This window comes from Halichondria panicea, chromosome 2 (genome assembly GCF_963675165.1).
Source record: "Halichondria panicea chromosome 2, odHalPani1.1, whole genome shotgun sequence".
Taxonomy (NCBI): domain Eukaryota; kingdom Metazoa; phylum Porifera; class Demospongiae; order Suberitida; family Halichondriidae; genus Halichondria; species Halichondria panicea.
This window is the reverse complement of record NC_087378.1, coordinates 1,305,598-1,331,947: the sequence shown is the minus strand read 5'-3', so window position 1 is coordinate 1,331,947 and position 26,350 is coordinate 1,305,598. Positions and strand designations below refer to the sequence as shown.

Genomic DNA, 26,350 nt, shown 5'->3' with positions numbered 1-26,350 from the left:
GCCACGCCCATTATTTAATATCATTTCTCATTTTCCTGTAACGATCATTTGTAAACAAAGCTCTTTCGATTGATACCTATACCCTGTGCATGTACGTCGCGTCCCGGATCCCATGTCCACGTACGTCCATAGCTAGCTATAATATTATATATATAGTAAGACCCTGTCATACTAGGTTGGATTCTATTTGTCTATTATACTACCCGTAGGTAAGTCCAAGTGTATTAATTCTAGTGACTGCTTGACTTCTTTTTAATTAAGCTGTCATAAATTAATAGCTTTCAATTCAATTTTCCAGAGTAATGCGTTTCCATGTGAGGAAGGTGTTGCTATTAGTGGTGGCCTTGATTGGCCTTTGCTCTCTCCTCTGCTGGTGGTCGTTCCCACGGTCACCCTCCAAACTGCCCCACCCTATCACCAAGGAGTGGATCGTTAGAGACAAGATAGAGGAAGAGCTTAAAGTGTGAGTGGAAAAGTGATATCTGTGGAAGTTTAGCCATCGTACTTTTTGAAATAGCCCCCAAAATTATTCGTTTGCGGGACTACAGGTGCCATATATGGGCAATTTGTCCAAGTGGTGCATAATTAGCATAAGAAGGGCTTCTTGTTTCTTCGAAGAAGTATGGTAGCTAGTTGGGGTGCTTCTTGCGGGAGAAGCATGTACCCCAGAGGAGGTCCGACATGCGTGCACGAATCACTACAAGTTCAGTGCATTTGGCCTGGTGTGACTGCAATGACATCAATGCACTGAACTTGTAGCGATTCGTGCACTCATGTCGGCTCCTCTGGAAGCACCCACTAGTGGGGACATGTAATGTGGGTGTTTCCTGCTTGTTGACCACACTTTGGCATGCACTGAATATACAGTAGGTTGATCACAGCATAGATAGAGTAGAGAGGGATTGGAAACGGAAGTACCCTCGAAGTATCTCCGCGGTTTTAATCGAGGCTTACTTTTTAACACGAGGGCTAAACAACATGAATAATTCATGAGAATTGTTTTGCTCTCTGTAAGAAGTCCACGAGCAGTTCTGCTGCTAAACATCAACTTTCTCTAATACTTGAGGCCATTTGGGACACAGGACAGTATTTAGTTACACAGCCTTAGCTATATCAAAGGTACTATAGGAACACAAGCATGAAAAGCGCTCTGTGTACCTCTAGCTACTTCACGACAATCGAGATTATATTTTCTTTGTTTCCAATTGATACCTACTATCAGGGGGCATGAGATTCAGTAATGGGGGTAGCTCTGAGATGTATGCATTGAACACAATAAGTTTCCCAGGCTTTTGCGGGAGTTATGAGGAGATACACGGATGGTCCCAGAGCCACTACGTAGACTTCATTGTAAAACATCACATGAATCACTTCCATTTCCAATCCCTCTCTACTCTATATATGATTATGATCACAGTTAGGGATGTCTAATGTGCCTCTCCATAAATCATTTAGAGCTCAGGCTCTGTATTTGGTAAAAGGAAGCACCTTGTTGGTTATAATCACCACTTTCTGTACTATATACATGTAATAGCACAATAATGATGTGACCCTGTTATACTCACCCTCCCTCCCCTCAGGCACTGGGGCAAGAGCACAACGGCTGTCACAACAGAGGAGAAGGACGAAGAGAAACTGGGTTTTGACAGAAATGGATTCAACGAGTTTGCCAGTAGGCGAATCCCTCTGGATAGATCTGTACCTGACACAAGGCATTCTCAGTGAGTCAACTAACTCAGTGATGGCTTCTTAAATGACTGGTTGCGTGTGTGTGTGTGTGTGTGTGTGTGTGTGTGTGTGTGTGTGTGTGTGTGTGTGTGTGTGTGTGTGTGTGTGTGTGTGTGTGTGTGTGTGTGTGTGTGTGTGTGTGTGTGTGTGTGTGTGTGTGTGTGTGTGTGTGTGTGTGTGTGTGTGTGTGTGTGTGTGTGTGTGTGTGTGTGTGTGTGTGTGTGTGTGTGTGTGTGTGTGTGTGTGTGTGTGTGTGTGTGTGTGTGTGTGTGTGTGTGTGTGTGTGTGTGTGTGTGTGTGTGTGTGTGTGTGTGTGTGTGTGTGTGTGTGTGTGTGTGTGTGTGTGTGTGTGTGTGTGTGTGTGTGTGTGTGTGTGTGTGTGTGTGTGTGTGTGTGTGTGTGTGTGTGTGTGTGTGTGTGTGTGTGTGTGTGTGTGTGTGTGTGTGTGTGTGTGTGTGTGTGTGTGTGTGTGTGTGTGTGTGTGTGTGTGTGTGTGTGTGTGTGTGTGTGTGTGTGTGTGTGTGTGTGTGTGTGTGTGTGTGTGTGTGTGTGTGTGTGTGTGTGTGTTAATTGTGAGCATAATCCCCTAGCTGACCCGTATCCATTTCGTGGGTGGGTCTTATGTGACTAAGAAATTATACGTATAGTGCTGTTAGTTTATGTGCTTGCAGAGTGCATAGTATAACAGTTATTTTAATGTAATTATAAGGAGATTGAGTTAGCACAATGGACTTATGATAGCTGATAGCTCCCCCCCTCATGCAGGTGTCGATGGAAGTCGTACCCCTCTGACCTGCCCACTGCTTCAGTTGTGGTTATCTTCCGTAACGAGGCTTTCACTGTTCTCCTGCGTACTATCTCGAGCATCATCAACCGATCTCCACCAGAACTGTTACATGAGATTGTGTTAGTGGATGACTTCAGCGATCATGGTAATAACACAAACACACATGTAGCAGCTAGCTAGGTACACTCCCACACGAAGCATCACTTTGATCTAACTGTAGAATGTATAATGTGTTATTACCCGAGGCGCGTGGGCAGCCACGGGTAATAACATTGTCGTTTGGTTTGTTTTAATTTCTGAGTCTGCTTACGCTTAGCATTGGCGTTTACAGCATGGATATAGCCTTCACACATGTTATTGAACCCACAGAGGAACTTCATGGCCGACTGGAAGACTGGATCAGACCAGACCCGAAAATAAAAATAATTCGTCTCAAGAAACGGGAAGGTCTTATCAGAGCCCGATCTGCCGGTGCAGAAATCTCTACTGGTGATGTCTTAGTGTTTCTGGATTCGCACTGTGAATGCAACGTAGGCTGGCTGGAGCCCATGTTGGAACGTATATACAAGGATCGTAGCACTGTGGTGTGTCCGGTCATAGATAACATCTACTGGAAAAATCTACACTATGCTACTGGCGGTGGAGTTGTGGGCAATCGTGGTGGTTTCAACTGGGGCCTGGTGTTCAAGTGGAGGAAGGTGCCCAAGTATGAGGAGGAGAGGAGAGGAAATGACCCCACCAGGTGAGCTGCCTGGGGTCATTAGGTGCTCTCTAATGTGCCCGCTGCTGAGTGTTCACTGTTGTGTACTGTGTATGGTAGTACAAGGCCCCTGGTTGTCTGTGTTACCGTATAGCATGTAATTTTCGTGGGGCAAAATATTCGTGGTTTTCGTGGTTGGAGGTCTGACCACGAATATTTTACCCATGAATGAAGCGACCTTGCCTACCTTTATGTACCTGCAGTGCAAGCTCCAACCACGAAAATATTACCCACGAAATGTCTCAATATTGCTGAACCACGAATATTTTGTCCCCCGAAAATTACCCGCTATACGGTATCATTAAATTTGTAAGTTGTACTGTGATAGAGGAGATATGAATTATGCATACTTTGTTTCCTGCATAGCATACCGTATAGCGGGTAAGTTTCGTGGGGTAAAAAATTCGTTCAACTCGAGAAACGGTAGTTTTCGTGAGTAAAAATTTCGTTTAGTCTCGTGGCTGCACGGCATTCCTACGTTCCAATAAGCCACGCCTACGTTAAAATTTCGTTGAGGTCAGCCTGCCCACGAAAATAACGAATATTTTACCCCACGAAAATTACCCGCTATACGGTAGTTACTCAGTTTTTAGTGTGTCGGTACATGTACTAGTAACCTTCATCAACTTACAACTTTTCTATCAATTCAAATCATCCCACAATCATTAGTAATTAATGTCTTTACCCACAGAGAGCTCAAGTCCCCTACAATGGCCGGGGGATTGTTTGCCATAGAGAGGAAGTATTTCTACGAGGTTGGTGCCTATGACAACGGCATGGAGATCTGGGGAGGGGAGAACTTGGAAATATCATTTCGGGTAAGTACCTAACTGTACTCCAGTCTACATATACACACATAGTTTGAACCACTCTCCAACCAATTCTGGCGGTATAATGTAGTGACTATCTATTGTGGGCAGTTAAACATGCTTATAGCTTTAAATAACAGGCGCAAATGAAAAGATAGAACTATTAGAGTATGCTATAGACTCTTGCTATTCCGGCTCTCTGAAGTATACGGCCATCAATATACCGCCCATTAATTTTGGTTTGGCATGCACAGGATTGCTAGCTATGAAATGTGGCCACTCGCTTTCCGTATACTGGCCAGGAGCATCTTATGCTATGCATACAATCGCAGAATCAATATCATCCACTACTCTAATCACAAGACAACATTTTTTCCTTGTTTGTAATGGTATACATAAGCGCCGGTAATGGATAATGCGTTTGATCTAAGTACAATGAATAAGATTAGCGTATCTAGCTATTTGGTATAATTATATGGCAATGTTTGTACAGAGCAGGACGAATTGGTATAACATAATAATTTTTTATTTTCTCCTGATAATAGGTACATGTACCGTATACCATATAGCGCACAATTTTCAAGGCGCTTAAATCTCGTGGAATGGCCTCTCCATGCATCATAAAACGCCAGCGAAGAACCTGAGCGCTTGATTAGAAGCAGTGCTGGACCTCATTCAAAGTATGCCAACACCTTGTTTGCGTCCTTTTTTTGGTGTTTGAGCAGCTCAGCCAACCCCATTTTGTATTTCGCACTTGTTTGTACACTTTTCCCCCACTTCGTAGGTACTTGTGCTAGTAGGTACTTTGTGCTAGCTAGATTAGTAGGTGGCGTTGTTATAAATCTACAGCTGTACTTATGTTCTCAGATAAACAGTTAATTAAAAAACAATTAAGTGAAACATACATAATTGAAATAATCTGCATATTAGTCTGAAAACCAGGGGGAAGTCCCAGCCCCCCTGGTTCTTACGGCCATGATTATAAGTACTTAGCATAAAATGGCAATTAGGTAACGTTCTCGTGAAGAGCTATACCAGCCAATTTACAGGTACTATTTCACTGTTTAGCACATTTTACTGTTCACACATGCAGGTGTGGATGTGTGGTGGTCAGTTGGAGATCATTCCCTGCTCTCACGTGGGGCACATCTTTCGAGAGAAGAACCCCAACACCTTTCCTGGGGGAGTGGGGGACACACTGGCCAAAAACAACCTCCGTCTCATCGAAGTTTGGATGGACGAATACAAGAAGTACTACTATGAAAGAAGACCGGATCTGCAGCGGAGACATTTGGACTATGGCGATATCAGTGAGAGGGTGGAGCTCAGGAAGAGGCTGGAGTGCAAGTCTTTTAAGTGGTACCTGGAGACTGTTTACCCAGAGCTTCCATTACCAGATGAGAACCTATGGCATGCTGGAGAGGTGGGGGACGTACTCCAGCTTAGTTGATCTTTCTTAAGCATGTCTCTGTAACCTGGCCTACTAGTTAGAACATGTGCGTTAATCCTTGTACCAGGAGTTCAAGGAGTTCACAATAAGTTGTCCAGAGCAAGGACACAATAGCAAAACCACAATTCAGTTGTTGGCTATGATACATGTACACACACACACGCTGTATTGATGTCTCTTTCTGATATGAGTGGGTGTGATATGCATGAGTGGTGTTTATTTCTTATTGTTGTACTTCCAGCTGCGCAACCCTAGCAGTGACAATTGTCTGGACACTCTTGGTAACCGTGAGGGCAAGACAGTGGGCGTGTATCGTTGCCATGGACAGGGAAACCATCAGGTGAGCGTTTCGGGGACACAGAAACAGTACACTCTACAACAGTTTACTACATTGAATGCACTGAGTGTACAGTCTAACTACATGTAGCATTCAAAACTAATAATTATAGTTTCTGAGCTAGCAGGGAGTGGAGGTGGGGGTTGGGGGAGTGCAGTCTGCACAGCCAACGCATTTGTAATTTGCAAAGCTTAGCCTGGGAAGAGATTCCGAAGGGCGAACCTCTCCGACTAACTTCACCTTCAATTAGAGTTATCTCAGTGATACAATAAATCAAAGTTCAGTAAGAGAGACCTCAGCAGCATTTACAGTAGTGTCCATACATGTATGTACACCGATTGTGATACTGCACCCCCTCTCCCACGCTGCAGGAGTTTGGCTTCACGGACATGAATCAGATAGTGTTTGAGGATGACCTGTGTCTGGACGTTGCTAAACACTCGGCCAAGGCGGAGATAAACATTCAAATGTGCCACTTTATGGGAGGCAATCAGAAGTGGAACTATGATAACAAGGTGCGTGCTGGTATTGCATGTGATGCCATGGTAGGGGAAGGAGGGACTAAGTTACAGGTTAATGTGCCTTAGGGGCTTCCCCTTTGTCCTTTGTAATAGTATTATGAAGTCTGTTTTTAGTATGCAGATAAAGCTAGGACAACCATTCCATCTGTAAAGCACGTACTTTCATGGCCCCATCTAATAGTTAGGCTATAATGTTTATACAGATTGTTTCATCACAGCTACTGTATCTTACAGTTTGAATGTAGCATGTAGCCTATTGAACCTGTATAGCAATGATCTTATCAATTACTCCCCCTAACACACACACACACACACACACACACACACACACACACACACACACACACACACACACACACGTGCGCAGACCCATGTCCTCAAGCATGATCCCACTGGTCACTGCATGGAGATAAGCCCCGAGGGCTCGGGCGTCTACATGAATCCCTGTGATGGATCGTCTAGACAAGAGTGGATCTGGAAGAGACATTACACACCCAAAAGAACAGTCAAAAATTGGTTCTAATATCACTCCAATTATCACAAATTATCTTTATTCACAACCTGCCTTAGTTTCAGAGCTGAGCTCCGCCCTCTCTTTTTAGTCTAATTATCAGTATTTCATATTGAGAGTAACATTGAAACTCATAAAAAGAGACAAGGTCTCTAGCTCTGTAGGTTGTTTACCAGTCCCAAATGAGGCTGTACTATCATCTCTGACCAGTAAAAAAGCATTACAAGCAAGCTCTTATTAGACTAGGTCGATTGCAAGCCATAAATTGTGCTGGAGAGGAGCTAGTAGCTCGTTGATGTACGTGAGAGAGAAACCTGATGGCAACCATTGTATCAAAGAGCAGGGTGGAGGCCCAGTCCATGGATCAGTTGAGCTCCCTCTCTCAGATATCGGCCAATCTGAATGCAGCACACCAGCTGCACTCTATCCTGGACAAGGATGCAGAGGCAAAGGTATGTATTTATAAATGTACACGTACCTTCTCTAGCTGGGGCCGTGTGTAATCTGCCTGATTTAGTCTAGTCTGTAGATACACATCGAGTATATTAGCTGTGTAAAAAAATTGTCCGTAACTGTCGGTGGATCATTTCATAGAGTTCCGTAGAGTCAAGATGCCATTCAGTTGCCACATTGATCCCCCCCTTGCACGAGCCTACACATGTTGTCATAGAGATATACGTGATTGTACCACGGTGCATGCCAGTTTGATTTTGTATGTAGCTGAGTTTTGAGGACGATATCCCAGTCCTGGACCAGCAGCCAGATCTCAACGACATCCTGAATGAGGTGAGTATAATTTGTTTACTGTGCACAGGAAGTGAAAACTGTAATGGAGCCCTTGCAATCAATACCCAGCATAATTATATAGCGTGTGTTTACACATAATTATTCGAGCTGTATTAAGTATCTGCATGCTTATAGGTAGTCAATTCAGTATAGTACTCAGACTTCAATTGCTTATCCTATTAACTCTTACACAGAGTTGATTGCGTATATACCACACTCTTGAAGTAATGCATTCAATATTACTGACATGCACACACACCCTTTCCCTCTACCCCCCCCCCGCCAGGATATGAGCTCCGCCCCCACCCTGGACGAGCTAGGCATCTCTGAACTGGTGGAGGGGGAACAAGACAGCCTCACCGCAAGCTTCCAGCCTCAGGAACAGATGTAAGATAATCTTCTATCAGCTCATACACTGTGACACATTGAATCCCAAAAATCTATAGCCCATCATATCTTCTTGATATAAACACAAAATGTGAAATGTGGTATAATTATATACGTCTCTTAGAGTTACAGAAGGCATCTTTTAGCTGTAAAATTGAACATTCTCATCAAGTTAATTATCAGCAATCATAGTTAGCTGTAGCGTCTTGTAATTTAAGTGTATAATGTGTACCGTTATTCCCCCTGCAGTACCCAGGTGGCCTCTAGCTCTGACAGCATGGAGGGTGCCATACTGAGGCAGACTGTGCTGAAAGGGATAGCCAACCAGCTGTCTCAAGCCACGGTGAGTTACTGCAACTGCTATAACATACCAACTGCATGAAGCACATTCCTGACTGGTTGCTATACAGCTGAGCAAACTTGAGCTGGTAGAAAGCTTGTGTTACATTACTGTAACCGTGCATGTTGTACACATCATTATATATAATACCAGTATTGTTATGGCAAGCCACAAGCTCCTTTGTATTAACTAAAAATACGAATTCTCTCTGTACACAGACTCACAGTGAAGCTGGCCTCCCCACCACCCTGGTAAACCACACCCAATTAATTACATACAGTGCATTTGAGTGAATGGCGAGTTCCATTTGGCTGCAATTAGAATAATTATGGCACGCTAATATAACAGCTGTTTCCATGCCCCCAGGCTGCGAATGGCAAGTACTACGCTGTGGGTACCTCTCATGGACTAGTTCTCGTGTTTGGTGAGTTTAACTGTAAAGCGATCTAGCTACGATGAATGGTAGTGCAGTGTACCACACAGTGTTAGCATGTCTCACAATTATGTAATGAGTAATGACTGACAATTGTATTTGGCCCTATAGTTTTAGTTGGTTGGTTGGAGTCAGACTTATTCATACCACCACCATCTTGTCTCTGCAGACTCTCAGGAACAGCTCAAGTGTGTGTTGAGTCCATACACTAGAGGAGCCAATGTGGACAGTGAGTACACCTAGCCAGTAGCCAGTAGCCTCTCCATCCTTTGAGTGTGTATGTAGCTACATTCCATTGTATACAGGTATGTAATTGTATAAAGGTGTTGACTGTGTCCCTGTGCAGTGGGTGCGTTTGGGGCGGTGTCAACGCTGGACCTCAGCGCTGATGGTACCAGGATGTTAGTCGGACACTCAAAGGGACTGGTGAGGGATTATAATTGATATTGTTCGCAGTGTGATAATGCTCTGTCGTCCAATCAGATCACACACTGGGACGTGACCACAAACAAGTGTCTGCGGTTCATGGAAGACCTCCACCCTCCTGGGTTCGGGGTACTCAACGTGAAGGTGCGTGGGGAAATATTTCTCTGCTATGCTTAATTAATGCCTTAAGATTTTCACTGTCCCTAATTCTCACATGTGGGTATCCTAGCATGTTCTAGAGGTTCTTTAACTCATTTGCGCTTTACCTGAGCAAGCAATTAGTGTTAAACCATTCTACATGACTGCATGGCATGTGTATACATGTATGAAAATCAGTCTTTGTGATGACCATTTACTGCACGTATATTTAGTAGCTATAATTATAGTAAAGTCTATCACCTAGACTACACTAGCTGTAACTGCATGACTGCATGTATAGACTGTGTGCCCCCCCTCCAGTTCACTGATGATCCGAACTTGGTGCTCTTCAGCAACACAGGTGGTAACATCTTCATGATTAAATTCAAGTGAGCACAACACTAATGTGTACATGCCTAACATGTATCTATGACATCACTCTCTACAGACGTGCATTAGTGAGGTCATGGGTCGCTGAGTGCATCTTCTCAGGATGGTAAGTTTTCACTTCTTGAGAGAGTAACATTTTCACGTCCCACTCACACTGTACTCCCTTGTAGTCACGGTGAGGCCTTGACCTTTGAACCCCTTCTCCTGGAAAATCGAGAGGAGTCTCCTTTGAGAGACTGTTCTATTGCTGCCATAGCAACAGTGACCCAGGTATATATATTACTCCTACTCTCCCTGCATGCATCCCTCCACCTCAAGCTAACCTGGTCACACCCTCTTTACAGGTTCTTATTCTCTCTCTAGCCCCGGAGCTGAAAGGCCTCATCTCTTTACCTCTGAGAGTAAGCACTTAATATTCTGAATCAACTATAGGTATACCGTACGTATCACTAGAATATTTTGCGAGCGAAAAATCTTTGCAAATGAGCCAAATCAGCAGAAAAATTGATCCTTTGCGGTCTAACTATTGCGCTCTGGCAAAGGATCGTGTGTAATTACCAGTACTAATTATGTTTTGCAATTTTATTTTTGCGAATTGATCAACGTTCACAAAAGTTTGCCAAAACATTCGGTACATGCATGAATACTAATCAAACATGTACTCACTTCCCTACCCTTTGATAGTGTAATTTAATTGCCTTCAATTCAATTTTTGCCATTTATACATACCCCCCTCCCCCCAGGGCAAGCCGCATTGCCTGCCACAGCTGGCCTGGCATCATGTGGTCATAGAGCATCGTTCCTCCACAACCAAGAAGAAGTACACCACCGTTGACCCTGTGAGTGCAGCTGTATGTACATCTAGCTGATATAGTTTGTACTGTTTCACTTTCACTATCAGGTCCTTGCTGCTGCAAAAGGGAACAAGATAAACTACATTCAGGTGACATGTTGTGGTTAACACATGAATGGTAGTTGTTAAACACTGTGTCTGTGTGTGTGCGTGTGTGTGTGGGTGTGTGTGGGTAGTAGTGTTAGTGATGCTGTTGTTTCTGCACACAGTACTTCAACAGCAAAACTGGACCAAACTTTCGACTACTTAGGAAACTCGAAGTCAGTTTTGAGATTGCTAGTTTCAGGGTAAGTGTACACGTGTTGTGTTGTTGTCATGATTGATCACTGCTGTTTGATTACTAACAGTGGATTAATGCGTACACTGTGGTTGCCATGGATACAACAGAGAGAATCCACCTGCTCAGCGTGAAGACAGACAGTGAGATTGAGGTAAGCTCTAACCAGCACCAGCACATGTACCAATGGTGCATTTGGCCTATGTACCTGAACTATACCACTAACTAGCTTCAATCGTGAATGTTTTGTTGTGCAGGTGCTGGATCTGAAACAGGTGGAGTTGGTGTACAGCTCGAGCTTTTTCAAGTCCATAGAGACAGGTGGCAATGTCAGCCGAGCACTGGTGAGTTCTTGCAAGGTCCAAGGAGGAGGAGGAGGCCTCCTTGTCTGATTAGTGTGTTGTACAAGGTTTACTCTGTACAATATACACACTGTGCTACAAGGTCCAAGGAGGAGGAGGAGGCCTCCTTGTCTGATTAGTGTGTTGTACAAGGTTTACTCTGTACAATATACACACTGTGCTACAAGGTCCAAGGAGGAGGAGGAGGCCTCCTTGTCTGATTAGTGTGTTGTACAAGGTTTACTCTGTACAATATACACACTGTGCTACCACATATTTAGTACGTGATCCAATGTCGAAAATGTTATGATTTTTATAAAGAAACCTTTCCAAATTTCGATGGGGCCATAATTTGTCATTTTTCGGCCTTGAACATGGGCATGGTATGGCCGAATTTTGTCTCTCAATTATAAACTTTGATGGCACCATTTGAAAGGTCTCTTTCTATTGCTATTGAAATTGTATCAACAGTATAAAGTTATAGTTGTTGAAAGATGTTTTCAACTACAATCAATTGTTCAGGGACTCTTTTAGCTGCCGTAACTGGATCCAATTTCAACGATTTTCTGACTCTTTGAAAGCTTAGAAGTACTACTATCTATGTCATAATTATTATATTTCCATGCATCCACCCTACTGTCAGATGGTGGCCAGTGAGCACGCCTGCTACTCCTCCGTGCTGAGCTACCAGAGCAAACTACTCTTACTGGGGCTCAAGGCAGTACACGTTGTCACTATCAAGACATGGAAAGAGGTGTGTCTAGCTCTTTGTACATGTATCCCATAATGTCCTTTATTTTGTCTTAGAGAATTGGCACCAATTTATGGACATTCTTAGAAATGTTACCCTATAGCTGCAGTTTTGTAAATATGGGTGGGTTTTTACTTACATTACTTATACTTACCTAGCTCTTCTCATGCACACACACACACAACACAACACATACACACACACACACACAACACAACACATACACACACACCCACCCACACACACACACACACACACACACACAGCGTCTTGGTCGCCTAGTGAGGGAGGGTCGGTTTGTGGAGGCCCTGCAGCTGGGGCTAGAGTTGTACGAGGGAAAGGCACATGCTGTTGTTGGTGAGTGCATGCATGTCTATACTAATCAAGGTTGTTAACATGTGACATGATCTCTCTATTCATTTATCAGGGCTTTCCGGTAGTCCTAAAAAAAAGAGGGAGCAAGTAGCAGAGCAGGTTGGTTTCTTAGTGTGTTGTGTGTAGTACATTGTAGCAACTCTTACTACTTGTCGAAGTATAACTAGTTATCTATTGCAGACCTTGTAATCAGAGACATTACTGATTGCTATCTCCCCCCTTGTTGCTAGGTGATTGATATCCTCCAGGCGTACATGGACATTGGGGTCATGATGCAGAAACCCAGCTCCTCTAACGAGAGACAGCTGCGACTCCACTACAAGGTAACCTCATAGCTACCAATCTCTAGCTAGGGTGTAGGGTGTGTATTTCCTGGGTTGTATCTATTGTTTCAGGACTATAATTGTGTGATTATGGCTTGTCTATATAATGCACTTATTTTGGCTTTGTTTGACCTAGTGTTGTAGGGATGTACGATAACACATACTTCACATTACAATGTCTGTCGGTATTATATTATTTCAGACCTTGGTGCAGTGGGCATTCGATGCTTGTCTAAGAATCAACAGGAGGTACGTGCATGTGTGTAGGTGTAATTGAGTAGTACATGTGACATCACCATTTCATAATTATTGTGGACACACAAAGTTAATTTTGAATAACAAAACATTGATTCCCTAGCAATTATCTATCTATGGGAAAATCTGTATCGTAAACATTGAAGGAAGTGAAAGAAGTGCTTATATTCATGTGTTGTTTGTTACGGTATATGCATGATAATTATAAGCAAAATAATAGTTACGCGTGCAAACATTTTATGAAGTGCTGTATGTTTCGTATAGTAGCATGCATAGTTATTGTGACTAGTGATGCATAAGGTGCGAGTACTCTCCGTCTTGTGTTGTGCTCATGCTCCTCCCCCCGGGTGATCGTGTGGCAGAGGGGTGTGGTCTCAGTACTGCATAGCCATGGACCTCCAGGGCAGAGTAGTCATCACTCGTTTTGATAGTGTTTTGTATCATTTCTTTTTTGTGTATAGTGTCATATTCGTGTGTGGCTGTGCTGAAACTCAAACGATCATTCAGCGAGTGTCTTCTGTGGCTAGTAGCTCCTCCATCTTTCTCTATCAAATGATCATAGTTGGATAGTCTCGACCTGGGAGCATTATTGAAACTTGGTACAATCTCGTACTCGTGATGTGTGCATCGTTTCTTCTCAGTGTCTGATGAGTTGTTGCAAGATGAGGCGGTGGTCAACTGTGATACCCCAGTACTGGAGTCATGTGATCCACCACCAGTACCAGTACTAGAGTCATCTTCAGTATCACAGTCCACTATCTCATAGGCGTGTGCAGCTGATGATGGCTGTAGTGGTGGTCGCTCTAAGACCTGGTAGATGTGTCCCTCTGCCGGCTTGGCTCCACCCATTTCGCTCTCTTCTTCTTGTTGCTCTTTGTTGCCATATGTTGGATTGTCCAATGAATGGTCGATACTGTGTGTGTGTGTGTGTGTGTTTGTTAACTTTTAAAATGTGTGCATGTATGTGTGTGTGTGTGGTATTTCAAACAAGTGATTTGTCTATTGCTGCAGGATGTCTTGTAAATAACTAGTGGGAGTAATGCAGCTGTTTTAGGTGTGGAGTGCATTTTAACGCACTTGTTTAGTCCTGGGGATGTTTTGATCTTTTGTCGAGAAGCAGCTGCAGTACAGATGGTGATGACACATACCACAACAACGAGGAGTAGCAATAGCCCCACTACAGACCCCACTATTGCCATCACTAGAGTCATCTGCTCACTCTCTGTATCCATCGTTGGAGTAGTTATAGAGCTCGATTTGTCTGCTTCTGTCTCGTTCATGGTAGATACTGTGGTCATAGCTGCATGTGCAGTGGTCTCTGTTTCGTGCATTGCAGCTGTAGTTGTCTGGTTTGAAATAGACTCGTTTGTTGTAGCTTGTGCTTGACTAGACCCTCCAGTAACTTTTTTCATGGATGGTGTAGTAACTCGTAGTGAAACATTTCTAGGTGGTGTGGTAGGTAAGGGAAAAGTAGATTCACCTGCTGGTCTTGTTCTTGTTTTCCCTGAAGAAAGCATTACTAAAGTACGAACTCTATTTGTCAACCACTGCAGACAAGTGAGCTATAGGCCTGTATAGCTTACATAACTGTAAGTGCATTGCTTACCCTTGGTTCCCCTGGCTTGTACCTCTGCAAGAGCAGCTGCTGCCACTAGACAGTAGACACCTACCAATACTCTGACATTCATGCTTTGCTTGGTTTTCAGCTCACTTCTCTAGACTGATGCTATTCTTTTGTGTGACTGTTATATATAATACACTTTGGTGAAACCTTTCAACGTAGCACCTAGACTTGTTTTGTATACCGACAGTTTTATTGGAATGCCTGCCACTCCCGGCGGTTTTTTGTCATCTTTCAGTTCAACAGATACTACTTCTACTGCTTCCCCTATACAAATATTTACTAGAGCTGTTTGTGTGTACATTTCTTTAGTACTTACATCATTTCTCATCTTAATTGCCTAATATATATAAGTGCATTATCTCTTTACTGCATGCAGTGACTTACTGTTTGGTGGTATCTACGACACGTTTAGTAGCGAGGACAATCTGAGCAAGGCTGTGTTTCTGGAGCAGTTATCTCGCTATATCAAAGACGACAAGATACGCTCAGTCAGAACGGTCGTTTCCAAGGATTTCATTGGTCAGTTGTCGTACGTAGGGTAGATAGTGAGTTGCATGCTGTGCCTTCTTCTTGTTATAAGCCCTTTATATGCCTTCACAAAGAGGTTTCCATTTTTCAAAAACGTTGCCTCGCGATTAAGGGCCTGATCGAGCTATTATAGCTAGTGTGTCTCTATAGCTATGCAATGATCATCTGTCATGTGATCTCAGAGCACTACTCTCAGCGCGGGGAATACGAGCTGTTGGAGACATGCATCTTGCAGCTGAACCCACAGTGCCTGGACATTCACCAGGTAATTAACTCAGTACTACTAGTGAGTCACTAAACAGTACTTTATAAATATACGTGTCGTCGCAAGTGTTTACCTGCAGAGGAGATACGACACGAGTATACCTCGATTGATTAGACTTGGTCACATGCAAACTTCAACAGTAAAGTCATTGATGCATGTATTTCAGCCTAATCGAGGTACTCATGTCGGACCTCCTCTGGTTTACCTGTGTACCGTTTCGTAGCAACTGTGGATACCTTAAAATACATTAGGAAACTAATTGCAAAAATCTATCCATGTGTGTATGAATTTGAACCCCCTCCCCACATAACTGTGCACACATTCCCTCCCTGTACAGGTGATTGAGATGTGTTGGTCCCAGCAGCTGTTTGACGCCATGATCCACGTCTATAATGCCGGGCTGGATGACTACAGTACACCACTGATAGAGCTCCTGCTTCAGTTAAGAGCCGCTCTCAAGAAAGGCAAACCCCTAACAGGTAATTGGCTAGTCTCTCAGCCAGGCTGCTCTCCGTAGATGTGACAGTTTTGTGTAGTAACTGTAGTAACTGCACAGTCAGTATGACCGATTTAAATAAAGCTATGGGCTGTGACATTTGAAGGCCTTAGTTTTAGTCAAAATCAGCCCATCTCAGCATAATATATCCGTGTTGTTACAGACCTTCCTGTGACCTACACAACAACTGCTGATAGTAACTGTTCATATTGAATTGAACAATGCACTGTGAAAAGTATAATGTATGTACATAAGATATAGCTGTTGTGCAGCATATAATGTGACTTTACTTTACTTTCAGATGGCTACCTCAAGATTGGCTACAAGCTACTGGTATACATCAGGTGAGTGACTCAACCTAAGCCATAACTCGTACACTGTGCCCCCTGTCTGTAGGTGCACTCTGGCTGGACTGGCCTACCCCAAGGGAACCATCTCACCTGACAATGTACTCAGAGCCAAGCAAGCAGTAAGTCGCTGGGGGAAAAGTGGTGTGATTTTTTTTTATCATGAATGAAGTGTTTGTAAGGAACTCATTAATTAGATGATCCTTTACCATGGATGGGGTTTCTGTCTATTATTGAACAACTCGTTAGATGATCTTTACTGCTAAAGAAAAGGGTCATCCAACAAAGAAGTAGTATTTTGCCTGTACAATAATAATTATTCATAGCGTGGATTGCAGTGCACTTGCAACAGAGATTTTCCTGAGAGCAAAACTACAGTTATGAATAATAATATCATTAACAATCCTCTGAACGGAGGGGAAGGCTGACATCAATATAATACTCTGAGGGAATCGAACCCACGCCTAATCTATCATCTAATCTACTAAGCCACCACCCTAACCACTAAGCCACACCTATTCTGTCCCTAGTCATTAACACTTCTTAGTCATCACATACATACATACAGATACATACAGTGGATTGCAGTGCACTTGCCGTGTAGTATAATAATTATTATCACATTCTAGCTTTACATGTATACTTGCTCTTCATTAGGGCCAAACTGAATAGCATTCTTGAAAAGCTTAGTATGTACATTTCAACGATGCTTGCAACGGTTTGACTGACTGTACATGTAATTTTTAGGGGGGAAGGGCAAGCCCATGCCTAGAGAGGTTCAAGGAGAGTCTGCTGAAAAATGGTTATCAGTTCAGTTTGCTTTTTACATGTTACCTAGACAGTACAGTCCGTGGATCTATAACAGAGTCACACCTTTGAGAGCAATGTTGGCCATTATACAGAGGTGGCCTTTGTTGAGGGGCTTATACACATACACACGTGCAAGACAGCTAGAGTACTCTTGCTTGGTGCAAGTTTAGGCTTAGAAATTATTATCTAATTGTGGTTTTGCTGTTGGGCAATTCTCTGTTGCAAGTGTACTGCAATGCACTGTAGTGTGCAGTGTACTATTCAATGTACATGAACTTGATTATAGGGCCACCAAGATGGCTTTATACGACACAGCATCAGTATTCACATCCTCCTCTCCTCTTGTACAGGTACTAGAGATTCTCCTGAACTCCTCCAACGTGCACAACCCTACCGACAAGGCCAGCTACCCTCACATCAGAACACTGCTCAACTTTGACACGCGAGAGTTCCTCAACGTCATTGCTCTTGTGAGTCTATCTACTTAATTACATATACTCACTGCTTTGTTCCACTCGAAGGAGTTAGACCAAGCAAGCTTGCTTTGAGAGCCATTACTAGAATTCCTGATAGACTATTAAAACATTCTACAGTGATTTATGTGTTCTATGTGTGGTTTTGTCTTACCAAAAAGCTATGCCTCTGATTTGTACTGTATATATTATATTGCTTTTTTCTACCCTGGCTACACTGTATACAGGCTTTTGAAGAGCAGGATTTCGACAGCACAGACTCGGAGTAAGTGTGTCCAACACAATACTGTACATGTGTAATAAATATAGCATTTATGAAATATACAGGCATAAGCACTACACGAGGACGATCCACGTACACTACTGTAGCTTGTAGTAAAGCATAATTATGTTGTTGCCATGACAGTGCATCTACATGTATATAGAGATTGTTGTATCAGCTGTGTTACTACGTATGTGCAGAGCTCTGGGTATCCCCAGTAGACAGGCAGTGGTGGACATACTGCTCATTGTGATGGTGCACGACAAACACAGCACCTTTTCAGTGAGTCACTTTGTAAAAAATACACCAGAGAAAAAATTAACTGACAGCTGACTTCAGCTGACATAACTTAAGGAGCCTATACACTGTAGTTGGATTGTTATTAGATCCAGAGGGATAAAGTACTAGCTAGTAAGACCATTCCCAGTGCTTTCATTAATCACGTGACTCAACGCAATACTTTAATTACCTACCCCCCTTCTCTCTGTACAGCCGTCGCAGGTGGGGTCCTTGTTTACTTTCCTGGCTCGGCAGGGTGCAAAGTACAGAGCTGGTATTCGAGTGGACGAACACGTCTATGATCAGGTACGCCCACATTATTGGAGACGGTATCCTCTCACCACTGTTGCCACTGGTTACAGGTGCTCAACTACATCACTCATGCTGACGAAGACCTCGTTAATGAGGAGAGAGAACAGGTGATTATAGGGGGTTCCCCAAATGACTCTATGAAAAACATCAAATGAGAATAGTGTTAAATAGCTGTTGTACATTAGATACATACCTTACTCAGCTTGCGACAATGATTCTGATTGGTATTATTACATGCACCCCACCTGCAGGCACTGCTGGAGCTATGGAATGCTGGGGTCCTCAAGAAGTTTGACGAGGAGAAGCTTCTAGTGAAAGCTGAGAGTGCAAGATTGTGAGTTAATCCCTTAAGATGTTGGGGGTATGATGTCATCACACAAAGGGAGGGGAGGGGGTAGGCAGCACATGCATACATGTGTATATACATGTTTAGTTTATTATCAGGTTCTCCGTGTGTACAGCTATCGTTTGTGTGAGCTACTGTACGAGAAGAAGCGACAGTTTGGGAAAGTGCTCTCTTGTTATCTTAGAGACAAGCATCGAATAGTGAGTCTCAGTTGCATTGACCTTTATACTGTTTTATAGCACCTAGCTAATTATTGCAACATGCATGTACTCAGGTTAGTTTAGCTTTCAATGAGAGCTAGATCTATTTTTGCATCAATACCACCTGTGTGTGTTTTACTGTATGCTTTCTCTGTATGCAGCAACAATCGTTTGCCTACATTCACGCTGTGATGAACGAGGACCAGTACACAGAACCAGACAGAGAGGAACTCACTCGAGCGGTACTAGCGAGTATCCATCTGCTCGTAGACACGGACGTACGAGGAACTGCACGTCTTGTTCTCCTCGACTTTCCACTGGAGTTGGCCGAGGTCTCCTACAAGCTACAACCTGATGCAGCCATGCAATTCAACTTCTTACAGGGGATTTTTGACCCTAAGTAAGTTCCCCACTCTCTCCACTTTCTTACAGCTACTGTACATGTATAAACTGCACACATTCTCCTGTGCAAGTTGTGACTGACTGTTTTTGTGTAAGAGGGGTATCAAATGATACCTTGTTGATAGCCTAATAGGTGTGGCACTTTAGTTTTTAACTTAACTATTGTACAGGTCTCAGTCGAAGCAAGAGATAGCCCCTCCCTCTCACGTGGTGGAGCGTTACCTGGAGCTGCTCTGTCGCTACCAGCCTGAGGCCGTCTACACATTCCTCAAGGCCAACGACAACTACAGACTGGAGGAGGCACTCGAGGTGGGTCACATGATCATGGCTGTTGAGTATTTTAGTGATTACCTAATACATCATTATGCCTGTGAAAAGTAGGAGAGGCTAAGCTACTGTTGAATAATTAGTTTATTGCTCAAACACTGTATTTACTGTATTACAGTGAAACTGGGTACAGTGTAACCAAGAATTTGACTGCTTCCTCGAAGTTCTTTATATTTCACCGTTGACAAAACTGAATTGTTTTATCCCCTTTTTTCACAGGTGTGCTCTAAAGCTCGTATCCTAGACGCCACCTCGTATCTCTTGGAGAGAAGTGGCGACATCATGGGAGCTTTCAAACTCATCCTAGAGGTACTGCATACATGCATCTATAAAGATATATAGTGCCAGGCTGTTCTGAATCTCTAAATTTATATCATGCGTATTCTCAGACTTGGTTATATGTGTAGCTCTCAATGTTTCCTCGGGTTGTGCTAGAGACTTTAGAAATGTGGCAAGCCACTGAAAATGTGATTACTTAGTTGACTTAAGACCAATGACACGCCTAACTCCACCCCTCTTCCCATAGACATTCTCCACGGAGCTTGAATCCACGAGCACGGCGCTCTGCTTTGAGGAGGAGATGGACGGAGAGATGACACGACGACTGGACAGGGTGGAGGGTATACTGGCCGCACTCCTCCAGTTCTGTCAGAGGAACTCCACCAAGCTCGAGGAGAGGGCGGGGCAGGTACAACTAGACTAGTTGGGAGGGCGGGGCAGGTACAACTGAGACTAGTTGGGAGGGCGGGGCAGGTACAACTGAGACTAGTTGGGAGGGCGGGGCAGGTACAACTGAGACTAGTTGGGAGGGCGGGGCAGGTACAACTAGACTAGTTGGGAGGGCGGGGCAGGTACAACTAGACTAGTTGGGAGGGGGGGCAGTTGGTTGATAGCCGGAAGTGTTACTTGTGTGAATTATTTTGCTACTTTTGCAGGTTATGTGGTTCCCCACTTTCGATAAGATACGAAACCTCCAGAAAACTTACGAGCAGTCGCCCAATCACAAGCTGAACGAGAGTAAGCTGCAGTAATTGTAAAAACCACCCTTAAGCATGTGACAAGTGACTACATGTATATTAGACCCCACCCTCTTCCCCCTCCCTATGCAGTGTACAAGTCGATGATCAGCAACCTCTTGAACAGCATGCTGGGCCACATTGACCTCAGGGACATACTACAGAAGATCATGGAGGTGGGTCAGTCGTTACTGTAGGCACTGAGTTTGTGAGGAGTAGGCATTTTAAGAACATAACTTTTCTTTGGATAAGAGCATAATTCTAACATGGGTATAATTACAATAATACTAATGGCTTTTGCTCAAGTATTTGCTCAGTATTTGAGTAGCAGGAGCATAATTATTGTGTATCTGGTAAGTAGTTAGTTTTATTTTTGCACATGTACAGGATGGGAGCTTCCAGTTCAAGGACATCAAGCAGCTTGTTATGGGAATGTTGGACAGCTACAACTACGAAGAGGTGAGTCACGTGCACATTCCTAGAGAGTGTGTGTGTCTGGGAAAGTGTGACCTCAATTCCTTGCATGCACATGTGGTATGGTTCAGTGATTATTGCCAGACTGTATATATATATATACGTAGCTTCTCTGTGCAATGTGTGTATCAAAACAACAAAGATTTTTTGCATTCAATGTTTCACCCCTCCTCTCCACCCACACAGACTCTCCTGAAGACTACTAACCACATCCTAATCCACGATGTACGAGGCTCAATGTCAAACCTTCGGACTCTCGTACAGAGGGGAGTTTCCCCTCACACACGACTGTGTGTCATTTGCACGAGGAGCGCAGAGTCACTTGCTGATGGCACCAAAGACGATGTCATCGTGTTTAGGTGGGCTACTAGTGTACGTTTCATAGAATCCGTTAAATTAGGGAGGGAGGTGGTCTCCTTCAGAAGGGTACAAATTTGCAAGCTCACTAGATACGTGTAGAGAGAAGGCTACCATACATCAAGCAACTTTGGGTGTAGGCAATGAATTACCTTGTGTATGTTACAAATTGCTTGTCCGTGAAACACATGTACATTTTTCCGAGAAACGATTGCCTGAAAGTTGAAGGTTTCCTGGTATAATAATTATGGTGGCCTTAGGCATTAGTGTAGATATATTCCCAACCCAAGAGAGTACATGTACTCTTTAGCATGCTAATGCATTGTTCCATGCATTATTAGACATGCTCAATAATCTGTGCTACCTCCCAATGCTACTAATTAAAGATACATTTTCCTGGTATCCAAAACACCTAAAGTAACGGATGAGGTATTAATGTATGTATTGTACCCCCCGACCGACAGTTGTGGGCACCTGTATCATGCCTCCTGCATTGGCATCACTGACCACGGAGGGCAAAGTTCAAACATGTCCTGTGTAGTGTGTAACAAGACCTCCACCCCACACCTCACGTCAGCCAGGACCCAGCTACAGGTACATTATAGATCATTGTGTGGGTCTGTGTTGTCTTTTGATATATGATGTGTAAGCTGGTCCAGTCTGGCTAGTATGAAATGTCTTTGCATGTAACTGTGTGGACCCAATTTGCACACTGGGCTGACTTGTTTATTTCCCACTGCATTAGTATTTTGGGTGGCACTACACAAAAATTAGGAAGCTCATTCTTTGTATCCTTTTGATGACTGGCTGTTCAATATTCATACGTTATTCTATTATTCGTACAGGGCTCTGGGAGCTCAAGTTCAGGCGGACACAAGAAAATTGTGAGTATATAATTATATTACTTTATTGTTATAATAACTAGTACGAATTTCATCACACAGAGAGAAGAGATTGTGTTGGAACCAGCTCAGCAAGCAAATCTCAAACACTTCCGAGCATCGTATCATGGCAGACCTGAGACGGTGAGCTATTATTATCACCCCTGTTCCTGTACATTCATACTGTGTTTTGGTTGCTACAGGAAGCAGCTGTGAGTCTGAGGCTTGCTCCCCCAAAACTATCAGATTAATTAGTCACGGACAACTGAATAGCATCGATTTGTGTCTCTTTTATTATAGCTATTGTCTGTTGAATTTTACCCTGTTTTTCGCTTTTGAAAGTCATGATCTTTTATCAACCATTTGCGGCTTGTAACGGAGGTTATTATGTCTGCGGTATTAGCAAGTGGGCGTTGTGCATTCAATGGGGAATTTGCCTGGAGAGGTATAAGAGCTGGACTGTGCAGGAGGTCTGAGATCAGTTATACTCGGAATGAACTGCAGGACAACTTGATAAGGAGACAAGCAATAATAATAGTGAGTTTGATTAGTTTTGGTGCAATTAATAGCTGCTGCACTGTTAAATATTGCTTGCACCAATAAGAGTGCAATGTCTGCTGCAATTTCTATTACCAGTATTGACACATCCCCATTTTTTGCTGTGAGCTCTGCTAGGAGTTTGCAGTTATTAAAATAGTATGTATGTCTGCTTGATCAGCTGTCTGCAGATCAGCCAATATTCAGCATAACAATCAATTAACTGGCCGGTTGAGTCTGTCTGATTGTCAAAATTATGAGGGTACTTTACTTAGCTACATGCTCTTTTGATGATTTGGATCAAAGGGTTTGTGGTTTAATACTACGAGGAGCATGCGTAAGACTTGGGTAACTAACATGTAGCTATTAAATGTGTGCATGCCTGGAGTATTGAATCATTTCATGCATTGTAACTTTGAGGACCATCAGCTTCCAATGACCACACATTAACACCAATTCATTACCTTTTGTTTCAAAGCTAATATGTGACAAAAATGGAATCTTTTCCACTTCGTTACCTTTCCCATAACGACCACATGTAGACCACCTAAGGGCAATTAATTGGCTAGAAACTGACTACAGTAGCTAATGATAACTATATTCATAACATATACTCCTCCTCCATGCACATATAGCTGCTAGAATTTCCACTGAGTTTACGTAGCCATCCCCCAGTTTGTGGAGGCCTACCCCAACAGTCCATTTATGCATTGCAATGTTTCCAGTTGAGAGATCAAACCCAGTCGCCTGAAACTAATAAGCCTGTGACTTTCACCAGGATGTACCGAGCTACGCATAAATATACCCCCATTTAGTAATAAGATAAGAAAAGCTTCCCATCTCTCTATATATATACACTGTACATCAAGTAGTACTAAAAGCGTGTTTGATTTTCGCTATGATTATGTGTAGAAGTAGGTGGCATAGAACCCCTGCATGTTCACAATTTGTATCTAGCATTTCTGTGGATAATTATTAGCGGTGCAATTACCATGTTGTACGGAGTATGGTAATGATTGAATGTTATATGAGGTGATTAGCAAGCCATTGTCCACTCAATTGTGGCCATCACGGATAGTGATTAGTGACTGTTGCCAAGTTAATGTTGTGGATTATTGCCATCAGCTGGTACTTGTTAATGGCCCAGTAAGTACTGAACAATTAACTACTAACTTGTCAATCCTCATAGCTGCTAATAATTGTATAAGTTAGTGTCTTACCTGTTGGTATCCCATATTAATAAGGGTATAGGCATATTAGGTGTGTAAGTCTATAGTTGGTATAGAAGAATATCATCAGAGTAAAGTAAGAATTCCAACTGTTGTGGGGTGAGCAAACTAAGTGCATATTTTGAATGCTCCAGTACACCAGCAAAATGTTGTTTTCTTTGCAACTGTGCTATAGCTGCTACCCATGCACAGGACACACAGCATAGCAGGCTGTAACACAATGCCAGCTAGCCTTACATTTCTAGAGTAGACATGCTAACTGTTTATGTGCATGCAGCACTCCCTGAGGATTTACAATGACTGAGCATTCTTACACCCCCCCTGCATGCATTTGCCCGATATTGTGTCTGGGGGTGTAACAATGCATGCATGCCTCAAGCGTTTCCTATAGCTATGTTATCTTTGTGTTTTAACTTTCCTTTGCACTTATCCTGCATGCAGCTGCTTAATTCTTAAATACTGTAGTCTATTCTGTATAGTCTATACGCCTCAATTAATTACTAAATTATACCACACACATGCACACACACACAGATATACCTAAACAGTAACCATGGCACTGGACACCCTCAAATCAGGAGCATCAAAGAAGGACTCCATTATTGCATCCTACCAACAGTCTTTCCGTATCGATGACCTCCTCAGACAGAAAGCAATAGAGCAGCAGCAACCCGATCACTTCACTCTCACTCACCCCGCCGACAATGGTGCTGGAGCATTCAGAATAGGCCCAGTTCCACCACCAAAACTTACTAAGATTGAGGTAAATTAAGGCTACCGTCACTATTAGGTATTGTGTGTACTGTCAACATACTGTACTTATTTCTCAGAATAAGAAGTCAGATCCAACCTCTGCATTCAGTAATTCCGATGCAAAAACTGGAACAAAACGTGGTGAGCATAATCAGTATACAGCTATAAGCTTAAGCTGTACATGCATGTGAATAATGTATTGCATATGAATTGCTACTAACAAGAGAACAAGAGACTTATACTGTATTCTTTTAGGTTCTAGCAGTGATGCAACCATTGAAGATGACGATGACTACTTTCAGAAGAGGAAAAAAGCACGTACAGCCTTCTCTAGAGAGCAAGTTGCAGAGCTGGAGAAAAAGTTCCAAGATAAAAAATATCTCTCGTCAAACGAAAGGGGTGAATTGGCCGAGAAATTGAAACTATCTGACATGCAAGTTAAGACCTGGTTTCAGAATCGACGAATGAAATTCAAGCGTCAATCAGAAGAAGCCGAAATGGAAATGAAAGCATCGAAATACTCGTTTAGCTCTTTCATGCCTTACGGCAACATGATGTATAGTTACATGCAAAACAGTCCGGCATACGGCTATCCCTCCAATATTCGCTCATCCCCCCAAACCCCCTCCCCGGGTATGGACGGTCCATTCTCCCAGCTGGATATGAGCTCCCCCTCGATGTTAGCCCCCCTCTCAGCCGGCCCCTACAAACACAGCGGGGGAGTGTCTCCTCTGATTCGTTCGGCCCCTCCATCCACCTCATACTTTGCAAATGGCGGTCTTCTCACCCCCATCTCTCCCTCTTCGTCGTACCAGCAGGTGTACTACAATGGGGATACAGGCTCCACCCACTCTGGACTGGGGACGTACCCACACATACCGTTTGTCGGTCATGATTGGCAGAGGTCTATTACAAGTCCTCCTGTCACAACACCATGATTATTTAACTATCGTGGCTACTAAAATCACTTAAACATACAATTCCCAAATAGTTTTTTAGCTCACCAATTTTTTACACATGAATGTGCTTAAGTATAATCAGACTATTTTTGTATCACCAATCATGAATCAATTAATTTTTATACTCATATTTACATAACTACCCGTACTGAGTGTGTTGACAATTTCATTATGACAATAAACCACCATTGCATAATGTATCAAACTTAATTTCCACAAGTGTGATTAACGATCTTTACTTTTAAATTCATACTTCACATGTGCAGTAAGGATCTATACCTAATATTGCGCATTCTCTGGCATGGGATGTGTAATTTTGTGGAGGTCATATTCTCTGTCCCACAAGACACCACATGGGGTATAGCTGGCTGGTTATCACCCACAATAGCCAGCCATTGAATGAAGTGTCATGATAGACCTTGATAGCACCAAACCACAGCTGGGGGGGGGGTAGATAAGTATCCCAGTTGACCACAGTGCTGTATTGGCACCCCA

General features: G+C 43.1%; 4 protein-coding genes across 5 annotated transcripts; 3 read left to right on the top strand and 1 right to left on the bottom strand.

Annotated features, from left to right (window-relative positions):
• Window positions 1-2: 2 nt before the first annotated feature.
• LOC135331753 (polypeptide N-acetylgalactosaminyltransferase 13-like) lies at window positions 3-7,033 on the top strand. 2 transcript variants are annotated; one of them, XM_064526998.1, is made up of 10 exons: window positions 3-120; window positions 299-463; window positions 1,581-1,721; window positions 2,494-2,660; window positions 2,885-3,257; window positions 3,967-4,093; window positions 5,178-5,507; window positions 5,776-5,874; window positions 6,243-6,386; window positions 6,760-7,033. In XM_064526998.1, the coding sequence occupies exons 1-10, from the start codon at window positions 113-115 to the stop codon at window positions 6,913-6,915; spliced, it is 1,710 nt and encodes a 569-aa protein (XP_064383068.1). In that variant the 5' UTR covers window positions 3-112; the 3' UTR covers window positions 6,916-7,033. The 2 variants fall into 2 exon arrangements, with proteins under 2 accessions (XP_064383068.1, XP_064383069.1); XM_064526999.1 differs by having other exon boundaries at window positions 51-209.
• Window positions 7,034-7,179: 146 nt separating this feature from the next.
• Window positions 7,180-22,753, top strand: LOC135331752 (vacuolar protein sorting-associated protein 8 homolog). The gene is made up of 47 exons (XM_064526997.1): window positions 7,180-7,355; window positions 7,624-7,689; window positions 7,976-8,076; window positions 8,326-8,419; window positions 8,635-8,667; window positions 8,783-8,840; window positions 9,019-9,078; window positions 9,196-9,275; window positions 9,333-9,419; window positions 9,735-9,802; window positions 9,862-9,909; window positions 9,974-10,073; window positions 10,148-10,204; window positions 10,547-10,642; window positions 10,705-10,746; window positions 10,866-10,943; window positions 11,004-11,087; window positions 11,191-11,277; window positions 11,918-12,028; window positions 12,292-12,382; window positions 12,453-12,499; window positions 12,631-12,723; window positions 12,926-12,972; window positions 14,979-15,121; window positions 15,313-15,395; window positions 15,733-15,874; window positions 16,193-16,235; window positions 16,288-16,360; window positions 17,399-17,518; window positions 17,749-17,786; window positions 17,984-18,065; window positions 18,276-18,368; window positions 18,425-18,481; window positions 18,626-18,708; window positions 18,836-18,920; window positions 19,082-19,320; window positions 19,493-19,631; window positions 19,869-19,958; window positions 20,176-20,337; window positions 20,585-20,666; window positions 20,759-20,841; window positions 21,053-21,124; window positions 21,326-21,498; window positions 21,961-22,090; window positions 22,342-22,380; window positions 22,441-22,521; window positions 22,581-22,753. Exons 1-47 carry the CDS (start codon window positions 7,221-7,223, stop codon window positions 22,626-22,628), a joined length of 4,143 nt encoding a protein of 1,380 aa, XP_064383067.1. The 5' UTR covers window positions 7,180-7,220; the 3' UTR covers window positions 22,629-22,753.
• Window positions 13,129-14,761, bottom strand: LOC135331754 (uncharacterized). The gene is made up of 3 exons (XM_064527000.1): window positions 14,585-14,761; window positions 14,056-14,482; window positions 13,129-13,891 (listed from the first exon to the last, which is right to left on the bottom strand). Exons 1-3 carry the CDS (start codon window positions 14,664-14,666, stop codon window positions 13,264-13,266), a joined length of 1,137 nt encoding a protein of 378 aa, XP_064383070.1. The 5' UTR covers window positions 14,667-14,761; the 3' UTR covers window positions 13,129-13,263.
• A 16-nt stretch (window positions 22,754-22,769) lies between the features above and the next one.
• On the top strand, window positions 22,770-26,105 carry LOC135331755 (homeobox protein ceh-30-like). Its single transcript, XM_064527001.1, has 4 exons — window positions 22,770-22,914; window positions 24,678-24,906; window positions 24,974-25,037; window positions 25,152-26,105. The coding sequence occupies exons 2-4, from the start codon at window positions 24,697-24,699 to the stop codon at window positions 25,832-25,834; spliced, it is 957 nt and encodes a 318-aa protein (XP_064383071.1). The 5' UTR covers window positions 22,770-22,914; window positions 24,678-24,696; the 3' UTR covers window positions 25,835-26,105.
• The last annotated feature ends 245 nt before the right edge of the window (window positions 26,106-26,350 follow it).